Genomic DNA, 16,879 nt, shown 5'->3' on the forward strand with positions numbered 1-16,879 from the left:
TGTAAATTTGCCTGATGGACAAGCTTTGGGTAATTTTTCACACTATGTTAAGTTAGACCTCTGAATATAGAGAATTGCCAGAGTACTGTTATCTAAACCTTCAGTCTCAACAGAAATTAGCCAAAGAGCTTATCTTCTGGTAGTATAACCTTTCAAAACCCAGAACTATCCCCATATTTCAACTCAGAAGTTAAATAATTCAGCCAAAGTAACAATATGTTATTAATGAATTACCATTTATATCATGGGCTGAAATAAAAATTGTTAATCAGGAAAAACAATAAATTGTATCATTTCTTTCAGTGTTAAGAAATGTAAATAATGAAAGAGATCTAGGCTATATCAAAACACAATTTAATCTCTATGTTGAATGTATTTCTCATAAGTACAATACAAAAATATTTTATAAGTACACTAACATAATTATGATCAATGATAAATATATTTTGCCTCATTTAAATCTTTTTTTAAAGAATATCCCCCAAGTAAAACTATGAATGTTACACAAGTGTTTTTAACAGTTTCTAATAGAAATACACATGCCTTTTGCATAAAAAGAGAATCTCTCTTTATGGAGTTATGGTCAAAGTAAAAAAAAAATTGACAATGTCAAGGAAAAATCAATAAAGAGGTAAATAAAGCAAGTCTTACTTGTTTCATAGAATCTCAGGATCACAGAATTCAGAGTCAGAAAAAATTTAGAAGTCATCTAGTCCAACCAATAATTCAAAAAATGCCCTTACTTGTCATATATATCATCTGACTTCTGCCTGAAGATCTTAAATGAAGGAGAACCCCTTAATCACCTTCATAGGCATTCCATTTCACTTTTGGAAAAATATGTTAAGAAACTGGGCATATCTAATTGTTAGCAACTAGGTGGTGCAATTTTAAGAATGCGGGGCTTCTAGTAAGAAAGACTCATCTTCCTGAATTTTGAATCCAGACTCTGGTAATATACTAATAAGCTGTGTGACCTTAAGTAAATCATATAAACCTGTTTGCTTCAATTTACTCATCTGTAAAATGAGTTGGGGAAATAAATGGCAGAACACTCCAATATCTGTCAAGAAAACACCAAATGAGGTCACAAAGTTAAATACACGTGAAAAATTGTTAGGAAATTATTTTTAACATTAAACTTCAGTTAGTGTTTTCAGTTTCTACCTATTTATAGTTTCTAGCTCTGCCCTTAGGGTACAAATAGAACAATTCTAAACACTCTCACATATGATACCTCTTTAAATACATTTAAATAGATAACTATCTGATTGGTAAACACATAGTATAGAAGCTCCTCCATGTCTCAGTGCAGATTCCATACATATTTGCCCTAAAGGTGAACCTAAGCCTGAAGATGTAAGAGACTTTAGATGAAGGCCAATGTATAACCTTGAGGCACCCAGCCAGATCTTGAAAGTCAAAACATCAAGAGTAATTTATCTTCAAGAACCTAGCCAGTTCACTGAAAGTAAGTAACTTACAAGAGCCTCATTGAGGGGGCTGGCTACCCCTCCAAAGCAAGTGTCTGGGATAGTTCAGCCGAGAGCTTGGTTGGCACTGAGCCTTCTTTGTCTAAAGTGATAATAAGTCCTTTAGGGCAGGGTATCTTTGGAATCTCACCCATGCAGAGGACGCTCTTCCTGGGACCTTCCCAATAGGAAACCTGAGAGTTATGATCTAGGACTCCCCAGCTACTTGACTCAGGAGTTGGTGCTTCCCTGAATTGTTGATGTCTTTCTTTCAATATTATTACTTTTCTTTTTTTCCTTTTGTTACTATGCTTATCTTTGTAACATTACTATTGTAGTGATGGTGTTGTAATTTTACTGTTCCACTTTTATTCTAATCATTAACTATCTTATTAAGCTAAAAGTGGTGACACTGCAGGGGCTGATCCAAACATCATAATTCCTTAATCAGACACTATCAGAACTTCCCTCCCTAGTCTTTGCCTCTCCATTCTAGGTATTGTCAGTTTCTCCAATTTATCTTCATGTGATATTAACTTAAGACTCTTTTATGATCTCAGTTGTACTCTGCACATTACTCAGTGATCTTAAACTGAAATACACAAAATTGAATTCTATAGGCCAGATGTAGTTAACCCATGAAAACATACAGAGTGACAATTATATCCTTAATGTCCTCTAAATACAGGTCAAGATTAAACTGGATTTTTGACTACCATGTCATATTGCTAACTCAAAATGAGTGTTCAGTACACTAAAACAAACAGACCTTTTTTCAGCCAAACTAATATCTAACCATAATTTCCCTAATTTTTACTTTTTGTAAAGGTGATTTCTTTGAACTCAAGTATGAAAACTTTAATTATAATACATCAATTTCACTCTCAAAGGCATTAAAACAACAGTGAAAAGTTAAGATAAAAAACAAAGAAATCACTGAAGACTTAGCACATAGTTGTCATTCATATAATTTAAGTATATAAGACCCAATGAACTTACTAAAGAGAGGTCTAAGGAAGAAATAAGTCTTGAGGCAGATATAGAAATGTTTTATCAAGTATTAAAATGAAATGCTATAAGGACAGGGATAGTATCTTATCTAAATTGTGTTCTTTGTAATCTGTTTTGTGCTGGATTTGGAGTCAAGTGACAATTGTTCAAATTTTCATTCTGCTGTTTACCACCTCTACATCTTTAAAGTAAATCACTTTCCTGGCCTTGGTTCTCTTATCTATAGAATGAATAGGTTGGAGTAGATGGCTCTAATGATCCTATGATCTGACTACACAATACTTCTGAAATACTGAATGAATGAAATGAATGACTCAAAAATTAATAATTGCAATCTCTGAATTAACTACTTGTTATTGTGGTCCAGTATATATGTATATATATGTATAAATTTCCTAAAGTATTTTTCCTTTGTTTTTTTAGCTTAATAATTGGGCAAATTAGCAGTGATGTTTCTGCACATACTTTCTCCCCTGTGGTGGAAAAGTAAGCAAGCATTGATTACTATCTTTACTAAGTCAAAATTACCATGTTGTTAATAATGGAACTTTGACCAAAGCACCAGTATAAAGCAACACTTTATTCTACACAAATATGAGCACTAAATCATAAGTAAAGTTTAAAATAATGATAATAATAATGTGATATAATCATGGAGAAATTACTAAAAAAAAATCTCAGGTACATTTTTTATTCATTTCTTAGAACTCATGTACTATAACTTACTTGAGTTGTAGTAGTAGTCTGGATCTTCCTGATTTCCTTTCCTACTTCTTTACCATCGTCAGATCTTTCAGTATCTGAAATTATGCTTCCTCCATCAATATTAGGCACAATTTTATTACCAGAAGACTCTGTTTCAAGTGCTGTGGCTGTCATCTCAGCATATTCTAAACCTTTAGAGGATGAAGTTAATTCTCTTTCAGACATGCTACTCATTCTATCTGAAGTTGTATGAATTTTGAATTCTTTTTCTTCTATTATGCTTGATGTACAAGTTAAGTCAACACTATTAGTCATATGAGCAAGTAGTCCAAGATCATCACTAACACTAAGATGTACTTGAGTTTCCTGCACATTTGGAATAATGTGATTACTAGAGAGTTCAGGAAGAAGTTTCTCTTCTTGGCTTGGAATTTTGTCAAAAATAAATGAGTTATTATTACTGGTGGGTTCATCTTTCTCATCAGCCAATGTTATCAATGGCCCATTATCCTTTTCTTCACTCTTTTTAATGATGCCAACACTTCCATGGACATTGTTTTGAAGTTTCTCAACAGCAGCACTATATACATTATCCAACAAAGATTCAACTTCAACAAGTGCACCATTTTCTCCAGTAACTAAAGTCTCAGGTGACAAATCCATATCATCAAGCTTTACTTCTGTTGCTTCCACTTTCTCTGCTTTTATATCTACTAAAAGATCATGTACCTCCACATGCACACCACCTCCTGATCTATCTGAATTTCCCAGAACATCATCTGATACTTTTGTTGCCATAAGCAAGTCCCTGGTATCTGTGCTAACAGGGTAATCAGTTTCACTTTCTGGGCTTTGACTTTGTGAAAGATCTTCTATTTCTCTGATTTCCATTCCACCTTTTGCCCCAGTTGCCTGAGATGAAAGACCTGATATAGTGCTCACATTCCCTTTCTTTCCCTTTTTAATGTTTTCCTCCTCTTGTCTTTGATACTCTTCATACATTTTGGCTAAATATTCCTTGTGAGCTTCATAGGTGACCTTAAAAACAAGATAGATAAGTGATATTTAAAAAAAAAAAAAAAAGACAACTTTTATGTACAAAATAGAAGAAAAATGAATGATAAATCTAGATATTCTCTTATGAAACAATTTTATAGTTTTAAAATCCAGCCCATTTTTAATTTGCAATTAAAAGTATAACATTGTGGATAAAAAATGGCTTTCAAATCAGAAAGTTTGGTTTTAAATTCTCTTTCTGACATATACTAGATATGTGATCACTGAAAAAGTCACTTAAACTTTTGGCACTCTCAAGTAATGTTCGAAGACAGGAGTGGGGAACCTTTATCGGCCAAAGGCCATTTGGATATTTATAACATCATTCCAGGCCATACAGAATTATCAACTTACAGAGCTCAAGCAGTGAGAGGTTGTTGTACCTAGCTTTCAGCTCTTCATTGCCTGAGGCTGCTTTAGTAAATGATTTGACAGGCCTTAAACAGCCTTCTGGCCAGACATTCTCCACTCCTGCTCTAAGAAGTCTCTAAGACTTCTGTGAAGGGGCAGTTAGATGATTGTAGACAGTAAATAAAGTGCCAGAATTGGATTCGGAGAGACATCTTCCTGAGTTCAAATTTGACTTCAGATACAAACTGCTTGACCTTGGACAAGTCAAATAACTGTTTACCTCAGGTTTCTTATCTGTAAAATGAACAGGAAAAGGAAGACAATCCAATATCTTTGCTAAGAAAACCCAAAATAGGATAATGAAGTCAGACATGATTTAAAATGAATGAATAACAAAAACAAGAACTATATTTCTAAGAACATTATAGAAAAGCCATTCCTCCAATAATAGTAAAGGAATTTTTTACATGAAGAATTTTATACTGATAAATATATCTAGGTTACTTCTCCTCAAATGCTCAACAAGGAGGGTAAATAAATTTAAACTAAGCAATGTACAGTAAAGACAAGTAGAGGGAGGGAAGAAGGACCTTAGTGAAAAACAAATGATTTAGGGTTTTAGAATCAATCATAGGAATGAAAAAGGGAAATGGCCTTATGGAACATCTAGCACAACTCATTCTAAAATGATACCTCAAGAGATAAAGTGGCTTAGGCAAAGTCACACTGATAGTAAGTGGTAAGAGACAGGATTCAAACTCAAGTCCTCTGACAAATTTTTATGTTCTCTTGCATTTCCTATTCACTTAAAGCCTGCTATATTCCATTCTCCTCAGCATCTCACATTCAATCCTCCTCTAAGATACTAGGAAATTACAAATGGACATATACATATATAATATGCAAATTACTATATGATTAAGTGTTATTAATTACATCTGAAATGTATAATTGAGAAAAAAGGCATATATATTTCTTTGAAAACCTTGCATTTATAAATTATTTAAAAGAACAAATGTGCCTATTTTAGGTTCATTGTGAAGGTGAGAGAATATGCTTACCCTTGATATGCTCAAGACAAAGTCATGTGATGGAATAACATAACTTCCTTTTTTGTCCCCTCCCCTTCACCATATGCTAACATGTCTAATAATAAAATGAAGTCATGAATATAGAGAAAATTCAAGTATCTTTCTAATAATAATTCGTATCAAACTGCTAACTTCATAGTATTAAAAATAATTAAAGGTTATTCATTTAATGGTAAATAAAAATTAAGAAAAAAGAATTGGAGAATTTTAATGCTCAAATCAACTTTGTAGAGAGCAACTAAAACAGCAACTCATTTTAAAGATAAAGTTTTATTTGGTCAAATTTGTGGATATTTGTAGCATACAATTTTGGCAGAGCCAAGGCTAGCTATAACAGATGTCCTGACTCACAATTTAATATTATATCCACTAACCAACAAAATGAGGGATCTTAATTTTAAATTTTTAGAGAATAATAAGCATAAAATCGCCAACTTAAATGCTAGTTACAAATATTATTCAAATTTGCACATGAAGGGCTCTGGAGAATCTTAGAAATAAAATATTCATATTTGGAAGCAATACAAAAATAAAGATTAAGAGATACAAGACAATTTATATCCTTTATCCTAGAGATCTCTTCTTACTATGACTATGCTGTAAGATTTTTATTAAAAGAAGAAAAAAGACCAATTTGTATAGAATAATAATAAAAGCTTTATCCATAATAGCAAAAAAGTTAAAATTACCAATCAACAAATTTGGAACTGATAATAAAATTTCAATCAATGAAATGGAATTACTGAACTACTAAAAATGACAAATGTGAATAATACAAAAATATGAAAAAAATTATGTTAATTGATGCAAAATGTAAAAAACTGAATCAGACCAATAAATAATAATTGTGATTATATAAAAATCAACAAATATAAAAACTCCCAAAAAAGAAAAGAGATGATGAAGACAGGATCAAATGACAAAATGTTTATAGAAACATTTTGCAAAATTTAAAAGATTATCTAAAATGTAAAATAATACTATTTTTACAAATTATAATAACTTGGAGCCTATAGTTCTAGCTACATTTTCTTTTTTAAATGAAAGAAAATATGGTACAGTAGAAAAAATGCTAGACTTATAGTCAGAACACCTGAACTTGAATTCTGTCTCAGACACTTACAAGCTATGTGACCATGAGCAAGTCACACCCTTTCAGAGTCTGTTTCCTCATCTGTAAAAAGAAAAAAAGAAATGGGCATAATAATGCTATCATACTGTATGCCTCACAGGACTTTTCTGAGGAAAGCACTCTACAAATCTGAAAGCACTATATATACTCATTTTCATAAGTAATAGCCATAATCTTTTAGTAATTGTTTATTTTAAAAAGAAAAACAGAATGGTGTAATGAAAAGAGAACTGGACTCTTGAATTAGAAAAAACTTATCTGAGTCTAACCTTCAATGCTTCCTAACTATTTAAGCATTTCAACTAAGATGGTTTCCTCAGTAAAAATTTTAAAACAATACTGCTAGCATAAACCTCATGGAGTTACTAATGTGAGGATTAAATGAATATAAATAAAAGAATTTTACAAACATTACAATACAAAAAAATCAACTACTCTTAATAAAATGCAAAAATTTATGATGTCATATATGATCATTTTAATGTAATTTAATTTTTTCATGTCAACTAAACAAAAATTAAAGGGAAGTTTAGAATTTTTCACTGCCAACTTTATCTTAAATTAATATTTTCAGAAACATTTTAAATGCATATTTTATATCTAGATATAAAATCTCCCATAATTAAGAAGAAAACATGCTGTGCAACAGAGACAAACACATTTAAAATACACTTAATTATGATCACTTTACTGGACAGGAAACAACTATATTTCAAATTTTACTTCATTAATCAATTATATCAGAAAAAACTCACAAATCTGTGATACAATGGGACAAGCTGTGTTTTTGGAGTCAGAGAACATAATTTAAATTTTGATCCAATAATTTATGTAAACTTGAAAAAGTCACTTATTTGCTCTAAGGTTCAGTTTCCTCATCTATAAAATGTGGGGATTTAGACTAATGATATTGAAGATTCCTTTAGCTTTAAATTTGATTTTATAATACTGTGTTCATATACATAATAATGGTAAGACTACATTTCTTAGACCCCAATCTAGCTTTAAAATAAAAGGATTCTATTTTAATAAAACAACATACATCCACATTTTCTTTTAACTAAATCTGCCATTATTTGTGCTGTCCACAAGATGGCACTGAACTATTTTTAAAAATGGCTTGAGATGCAATAATGATTCAACAAGAAGTTTTCAAATTAGTTGGTACCTTTGAATGAGCTATTGAAAGTGTATCCACCCATACTCTCCAGCCGCCCCATTCATATTTTATTGCATGATACAAAAGAATCCGAAAAATATTGTACACCATTTCTGTAATCTTCTGTTCTTCAGAATTTTTGGGATTAATATAGCCAAGAGAAAACATCCAGTCCTGCCACACTGAACACTGAAGTAAACATCTGGGGAGAGGAAAAGAAATTATTTATATCAAATCTAATATAACCAATATTTCTCTATTCCAGGTTTATAAACTGAATCTTGTTAATAATTTAATTAATGCACATACTCTATCATTACAGAAACTGGGAAGAAGAATGCAAACCCATTACCAAACTGGAAAAATAAATCTAAGTGCCACTGATTGACTATTAATATAATTTCCACATACATAAATGAGATATATATGTTTATACATATATAAATTGAACTAAAATTTTCTAATTATAAAACGATATAAATTTGGTTCAAATTTACATCTTTTGGTCCAAACTCATAACCTGATATCAAACTAATAGTCTAATGATTTCAAATATCCTACTGACTTAAAACAGTAGAAAAAGATTCAAAGTTGGAAGAGAAAAAAAAAAAATCACAAAATATTCAAAGTATATACCTCCTGTTTTCACGGCTATTGCTGAAAAGTTTTATCATGTCAGATAAAAATAAACGGCGGACTTCCATTAGTTCTGCACTTGGTGTTGAGTTTTTTAACAAGGTTGCCACAACTTTAAGAATCACTGCAAATGAAATGTTATAATAAAATTAAAATCATATAAAGTCTAATTCTGCAATTCAAAAATTATTAGCCACTACCTCTGTGCCTAGAACTATGAGAATAGCCATAATGATAATGAGATTTCCAAAAAAAAATAAATTAAGATTTTGTTAATTGAAGGAAAAAAAAACACAAACCACTTTTGATACAAATAATCCAAGTTAACTGGTTACAAAAAGATATTAAGACTGACTTACTTGGATTCTGAATTTTCACTGTAGAATCTGGCTCTGCATGTGGCTTATGTACAACTTGAGTACACACCTGCTCAGTCAAAATCTAAAATATAAAAAATGTAATTCATTAATATAAAAATAATTTTTAAAACTGAATTATATTAAAAGATGCAGGAAATTTCTCCTTCAATATATTCAACTCTAATGAAAAAATAGGCTTGAATGAATAAAATGGACTTTTTCTTAAATATGATACATAATAACTTATCTAAAACTAAGAATTAATAGTACTCCTAACAGCAATACAAGATGACATTTTGATAAGTGAAGCAAGAGGTCAAAAAGTCAGCATATCCACTATCACTGCTATTATTTGGTACAATACCATAAAGCCTTGCTGTAGCAAAAAAGAAAGAAGGAAGAGAAAGTATAAAAGAGAAAAAGGAGAGAAGGGAAAGTGAAAGAGACATTAAGAGGACTAGAGTCAAAATGAAAAATTAACTATTTGAAGAGGAAATAATATTTTTCTTAGAGAACCCCAAAGATTTATATATACATATAATTTGTAACAATAAAGTAGCAGTTTATAAAATAACAACAAAAACCTACAAGCCTTTCTGTATATTGCTGACAAAATAATATCTGGTGGAAGCAAAAAAGTAAAGCTACTCAAAATTGCTATTAAAAAAAAAAAAAAAAAGAAGAAGCTTTAAAATATTTTCGAGGTAGCCTAGTAACACACAATCAGGATGATTCCAAAACATTCCTGACATAAAAATTAAAATAACAAAAAACACACTTATGATTACATTATTGGGTCATAATAATCTAATAGAGATGATATAGTCTCAATTAATTTATACATTTTGTAGCATTAACCAAATACTTAGTACTGAATCATCAGAGACACAGATAATTAATTAATCTGACCAAAGGAAGTTGAAAAATAAGTAAAAGAATAGGAAAAAGGGGGAAGCTAGTATTATGGAGTTGGAAAAGCAAAGAGTAAACGATTCCAGTATCTTTGCCAAGAAAACCCCAAAGGAGTTGACTGAGTCAAAAAGGAGTAAAAAATGACCTAAAAACAACAACAAAATAGGAAAATTATATAAACACATAAGTGGTTATAAGCTGTCAAAAACATAAATAAGTTTTCAAAAAATAACGAAAACGCTAAGCAACCATGAGAGAATGCTCAAAATTACTTGAAAAAACTAACAAGACTCTGAAGTTTCATCTCTTACTCACTGAATTAGAAAAAATAATAAAAGATGAAAATGGCAAATGTCCAAGTGTCTGCAGGAAGTGAACACTAAATACATCACTGGTAGAATTGTGAATTTTCTGACCTTTCTAAAAAATTATTTGAAATTATACTTAAAGAGTCATTACTCCATATACACCCAATCACCAAGTAACACCACTACTAGTAATACAGTGTCCTAAAAATCTCACTCCACTTTTAAATTGGTAGTGTTTGAAAATACAGTAAGACTTTTGGGATATTTTATATACCCAAGAAAGTCAAAGATCAGTTACAATAGCACTTTTTGCAGTAACAAAGAAACAGAAACAAACTGGATAGTAATAAATTGGGAAATGGCCAACCAAATTTTGATTATAACTATATTATTACACCATCAAAAAGCAAAGAATACAAAGGTCAGAATAATTTGGAGAATGTTTTATGAACTGACAGGCTAAAGTAGGAAAAGACTAAGAAACAATTTAACCATGATGATAATAATGTAAAGAAATACACTCTAAGACAACTCAATGAACCAATTCTATGACCAGATGTGATTTCAAGGAACTAGAAGTAAAGAATGCTTCCTTTTTTTTTGTCAGAGAAGCAAAAGGTGATATGCTTAGATTAAGTCATTTATTGTCTGACAAGGCCAAGATGTTTATTTGTTTTACTTAACTATACTTTTTTTAAAAAATAGGGCAGAATTCTATTAGGTTGGAGAGGGGTGGGGAAGTGGGGAAATGTAAGATAAGTTGTTTAAAAAATCAATAAACCTAAGCAAAAGGAGGGGAGAAAGTGTGTTTTATCATGAATGTGCATTTTGAGGGAGGGGGTGAAATAGGAATCTGGGGAAAGGCACAAGTCATGTATAAAAAGCAGGAAAACAGAAAACAAGCTGCCAATTCCTTCCACTCCAGTGATGATCCCAAAACTAAATGAACTAATTTATGGATCTTGGGCTGAAACACTATCAGGAAAAGTGAAAGACGTTTATAATAATGCCTGTACTGCTTTAAGTCCTGGAGTTCTAATCTTTTAAGTAAATACTTTCTTTTGGATTGATTTTCCTTACTTGGTATTCCCAACAAAATTTATTTATTTATTTATTTTTCTTCTACAGTTAGGCATCTGCAACTACCTAACAAATATCTTTAATTGAATATCTTGTATACCTATTAAACACAATATAAGGAGGAAAAACCAAAGTAATAAAAAAAAAAAAAAGGAAGATATGAGCAAAAGCTTTGCTGAATATAAGATCCATATATTCAATTACACAGGGCTCCTTAAAGAAGTAAAGAATACCTTAAATAGCTAGAAAAATAATTAGTAGTAATGGCTAGACCATGCCAATACAATAAATATGATAATACTGCAAAATCTACTCTCTTAATGCTATATACTTTTAAAATTTTTATTCTTTTATTTTATTATTTATTCTTTTTATTTTATATTTAGTTCTTTAATGCTATGTGTCAATCACATTATTAAAGGGATGCTTTACAGAACTTGGAAAAATAACCAAAACAAAACCCAAATAATAATGACTAGAATGAAAGTGAAAAAAAAATTGTAAAGAACAAGCATATCCCAAAAGAAAAGATATAAGAAGACTCTCCTAAATCATGCCTTATTCTCTCCAGAGGAGAGACACTAGTGGCATTCCATCTACTTCCCTTTCTTTTTTTCCTAAAGATTGTAAAATATTTAAAATATTTTAAAGATTAATCACTTTTGAAGAGGCAGCTAGGTGGTTTAGTTAGGCCTGGAATGAAAAAGACCTGAGTTCAAATTTGATTTCAGACACTTACTAGTTGTATAACCCTGGACAAGTCACTTAACCTGTACCTTAATCGACTACAGAAAGAAATGACAAACCATTCTTGTATTCTTGTCAAGACCTAAAAAGGGTTATGAGGAACCAGACAACTAAATGACATTGATTATTACCACTCAATTAACAAACTTGCTTAGTTTTTCTTCATCATTAAACAAAAACCTTCCCTTGAAATTGCTATCCATTAAAATTACATGCCTATCTCTCTTTCCCTTTATTGCCAAATGTCTAGAAATAGATTCACTATGACCCTTCCTCACTAATCATTTACTTCTCAATCACTTGCAGCCAAACTTCCATCTCTAGCATTCTACCAAAAAAAAAAAAAAAAAAAAAACTCTCTCCATAGTCACTAATGTTCTACTTACTCTTAAAACAAATGAACAGTGTTTACTTTCTCTATTCTTTGACTTCTTTGCAGCATCTGACACTATTATCCATTCCCTTCACTGTCTTTCCCCTTGATTTCATTAACAACTCTCTTGGTTTTCATCCCCGCCCCGCCTCTGATCTATTCTTTCTTTGTTCCTTTGCCATCTCTTCAAATTGTTCCTGTTCCTTTAAAACAGACGTCAGGCAAAATGCAATAGTAGGCTTTATTTATTTTCTCAGTCCATTCCCTTCTCTGATGATCAAAGGCAAACTCAAAAGGCCAAAAATACAATTGACACCCAAATCTCCATTTCACACCCAATTTTTCTCTAGTTTGAAATCCATATTTTCAATTGCCTTTATTATATTTCTTACCTGGATATTTTTCATACTTAGCATGCTCTAAGTGCATCCTCTGAAGTGGCATCCTATCTGCTGACACATTGCTAATGATGACATTACCATTCTATTAGTAACCCAGTTCCTAACCTTGGGATCACCTATGATTTCCTTCTCTCCCCTACTATTTACACAACTGATCAACTGACAGATAATAATGATTCTATTCTACAGTATCTACTAATTTCCTCTCTTTCTCTCAATTTCCACTGCAACTAAGTTATTTAAGGCTACTGTGTCATTTAGATAAACTTTTATCTAATCCCCAACCCATCATTTATCACAATATTGCTTATGAACAATACAACCACTTTGAACAAGTCACTTCTCTATTAAAAAAGCTTTAATACTTACTTACCATCAAACTGAGTAAAATAATTTTAACATTCAAGTCCTCCCCAAATTTGTTCTTAAGTTCATTTCTACATTAGTCTCCTATTAAGTCAAATGGCTGATATGAAGACAAATTGGGGCTACTTCTGTCTTACCTATCTGGCCTGGAAAAAGTTACTAAAAATGGATTTTCCATGTCCTTATCTGTTTGTCTCCTGTTTCATTCAAGGACAGTTCAAACACTGTCTCTTCCATGGAACCTTCCTAAATTTCCCCTGAAAAAAGATTTTCCATTCTTCAAATATCTCATAGCATTTTGGCTTCACTTTTCTTTTGAATCATATTGTCTCATCCTACTAGACTTTAAATTTCCTTAAATTTCAGGAAATTAGAATCTATGATATATTTCCCAAAACATACATAGTACAACAAACTGCATGTAGCCAATGCTTAATAAATGGTTGGTGAACTCCATAACATGAAATTATACAAAACTCAAAGGCATTCATAAATTTGTTTAGATAAAATAAAAACTGTTCATGTGCTTTCATCTATTATTTTTCTTTTACCTCATAAAGTGTGTTGTATGTAGTAACAGTCACAGTATTTGTATGCAGCATCAACCTCTCTCCAAGAAGAGTAAAAAGACTGTGGGTGTGCATAATTTCAACTTTTCTCCTACAGAAGAAACAAAACCACAACATAATTGATTCTCTAGTCATAAAACAATGGAAGAAGGCATCTACAAACAAATGTGTAACTATCTGAAACATTCATCTTACAAAAAATCATGTATACAAATTAAAATTTCAATGGAAAAATGTCATCAAAAGTCCAAATTACAATTTAAGTATCTGAATGTTAACTAATGGCTATATTCCATAATGAATTTTTAAAATAAATTTTATTGCTATATTTGTTTTCATATAACCTACATTTTCAACTCTTTCTAGAGAGCCAATACATATAATCAAATATTTAAATAGAGCTATAAAGAAATAAGAAGTTCCATGAGAATAACCAGCATAAAGCATGACATATGAACTATTCCACATTTATGGTAACCCTATTCTATTGTAAGCCCAGTTTATGGCAACTCACTCAATGTAGTAGACCAAGTAACCCAAGGTCACAGTGAGTGGTATCAGTTATAGACTTTTCCAATGCTTTTTATTCCCCTCCCTTCCTTCCCCTCCTTCACCCCCCCCCACTTTTGACTGAGACTAATCAGAAACAGACTGCTTTCACTTGGGAAAGAATCCAATATATCTTCACCATCCTTTCCCAGAGCTACCAAAACTCACTCTGAAACTGCCACAGTCTGGTTTGAATAAAGTCCCAGAAGAGGTTTCCCTTCTTCAGGGTATTGAGGTATATTACCATACCAATGAAACACTGTTTCCAGGTAAGGCTGAAATTAACTGAGATCCTAAATCAGAAGTCAGAAGATGCCCTATACAAGAAATACAGTGGAAAACTATCACCAAAAAAATACAATCAAGCCCATGTAGACAAATTTTGAGAAAAACAGTGAGCAATAAAGATCCAGATGATTTGGGACATAATTTGGAATGGATTACTGACACTGGCTCTCCCATAATCTAAAAAGGAAGCAAGATTTACTGGACATTACTGGTTCTTGGGAATATATATACTCCATTTATTGGCCCCCATTCACAAAGTCACCTACAGGGCTAACTCTTTCAAAGAAGATCAAACAAGACACAGCATTGAAAGACCTAAATCAGTGATCTGATTTTTCTTGCACAACATGACAAATATGGAAATATGTTTAGAAGAATTGCATATGTTTAATCTATATGGGGCTGTTTGCCATGAAGAGAGAGGGAGAAAAATCTGGAACACAAGGTTTTTCAAAGGTTGAAAACTATTTTTGCCTGTATTGGGAAAAATAAAATACTATTTTAAGAAAAAGACCTAAATCAGGCCATCCAGTGTTTTCTCTCTCTAGGCCTTTAGGATCTTGTGGGGTCCACATTATTAGAAGTCTCCAGCCATAAAGATCAAACAAAATGAAATTTTTGGTAGGCACCTAGGTGTGGCCAAACCAAATAACCATCAGGTTTATGAAGTTGCAAGCTTTTTAAATTAACAAAACACTTTTGAAATAAAGATACTCTCTTACTACTTGGCTCTAATTGCTACTTACTGGATGACAGAAGATAATATCATCACTTACTGCCCAGAGTTGCCCATTAAGCATCTAAAGAGCAAGAGCTTCAAATTCAAAACTCAATAATCTAACTCCTCAATGAGGTCAATAGATGCCTACATATGAGGCTGAGAAACACTGTTTTGCCTTGTTTAACAATGGCTGTGCCTACTGCAATTAGCATATTTTGCTTTAGCAGCCATTAATCTGCTAACCAAATATTCTGAGTGATAAAAGTCCTGGCAAGTTCTCCAAGTGAACTGAATAGAATGATGAAGCTGGGAGGCAAGAGAGCCTCAAAGAAATGTGATAAGAGAAAAACTAAATCTACACTGATTCCTGGGCAATGGCTATGTGTCTGACCAAATGATTTAAAACTGGAAAGAAGAGGACTAGATAATCATAAGCAATGTCCTTAGGGGTGAGGCTCAATAAAGGAATGAAGGATTTTTCCAACACATACAATTGTTTATGGGACATATTGTTGCACCCCAAAGACATACTATTCCCTCCTCTGAACAGAATAAACAAGATAATGTTTTTATGAGAATAGCCAAGTTCAAGTAATTGGTTTAATTATCTATTTGGATAAGGGGGCTTGATGTCATATTACTGAAGCTGCAAGTCATATGATTCCCTTAACAAAAAATGACGTAACTATTTCTGCCCAATTCTGTTCCTCATGCCAATCAAAATATCTATCTCTAAAAGACAAGCATAGTATATATCTTTCATAGCTGCTAACTTGTATCCAATTGGCAAATTGCTAAAGTTGCCCTTCTTGCCATTATATCTCAAGGCAAATAATTTGCCCTTGTCCTGGTGACCATCTATTTAGGTTATGGCACTACAATGCCAGTCAAGTCTACCACTGTGCAGCAACTAGCAGATCTTCCACAGAACAAATCCTCCCTTTCCTTATGGATCACCTGTATCACTGATGCTCCTAATCAGAAGACCCATTTCACTGAGATCAGTGATTAGGCCCACTGGATGATTTTTCCATCACTTGTACCCTCTCAGGAAAATGGCTAAGATGAAAAATGGAATGAGCTCTGAAATAATAATTTTACCACCATATTCCACTGTATTCATTCCTAATTAACATGGGATGGTGAAGGATGGGAGGGTGGGGAAGATGGAATCTCTCAAAAGCCATGTCCTCAACATACTATTGTTAATCTAGGAAGGGAAAAGTCTTTCCAGTTAATCTAATATTTGGTTCTCAGTTCCAGGAAGATTTATCTTATAATGACGAACTGCGTGTACATATAGTTCCAAATGACTCTCTCAGGTCCTTCCTTCCTCAGGTTCCACTCTGTCAAAAGAGTCACTTGGGGCCTCAAAGTTCCTGGGTCACTCAGTGAGCTCTATGAACACAGGGAAAAGAACTCAAGTCCCCCCTTCAGTTGGCAGATCTCTTTCCCCCCAAAATAGTTCAGAAAACTCCTTCCCATTGAAAATTAGGGGGAGCATGGGGCAGAATTATTGGAAGGTGCCCCACTTTCCAATGATATGGCAGAGGCAAAAATTTCTGCATAGTTATAGTGACAGTAAATTTACAT

At 32.2% G+C, this 16,879-nt stretch overlaps 1 protein-coding gene across 1 annotated transcript in view; it reads right to left on the bottom strand.

Annotated features, from left to right (window-relative positions):
• Positions 1-16,879, bottom strand: part of NBEA (neurobeachin) — a 754,131-nt gene that overhangs the window by 559,053 nt on the left and 178,199 nt on the right. The window contains exons 18-22 of the mRNA XM_051986470.1: positions 13,711-13,819; positions 8,973-9,054; positions 8,614-8,737; positions 7,987-8,179; positions 3,210-4,226 (exon numbers count right to left, since the gene is read on the bottom strand). Coding sequence (XP_051842430.1) covers positions 3,210-4,226; positions 7,987-8,179; positions 8,614-8,737; positions 8,973-9,054; positions 13,711-13,819 — 1,525 coding nt within the window. The remainder of the gene's footprint in view (positions 1-3,209; positions 4,227-7,986; positions 8,180-8,613; positions 8,738-8,972; positions 9,055-13,710; positions 13,820-16,879) is intronic.

This window comes from Antechinus flavipes, chromosome 3 (genome assembly GCF_016432865.1).
Source record: "Antechinus flavipes isolate AdamAnt ecotype Samford, QLD, Australia chromosome 3, AdamAnt_v2, whole genome shotgun sequence".
NCBI classification, from domain to species: Eukaryota; Metazoa; Chordata; class Mammalia; order Dasyuromorphia; family Dasyuridae; genus Antechinus; species Antechinus flavipes.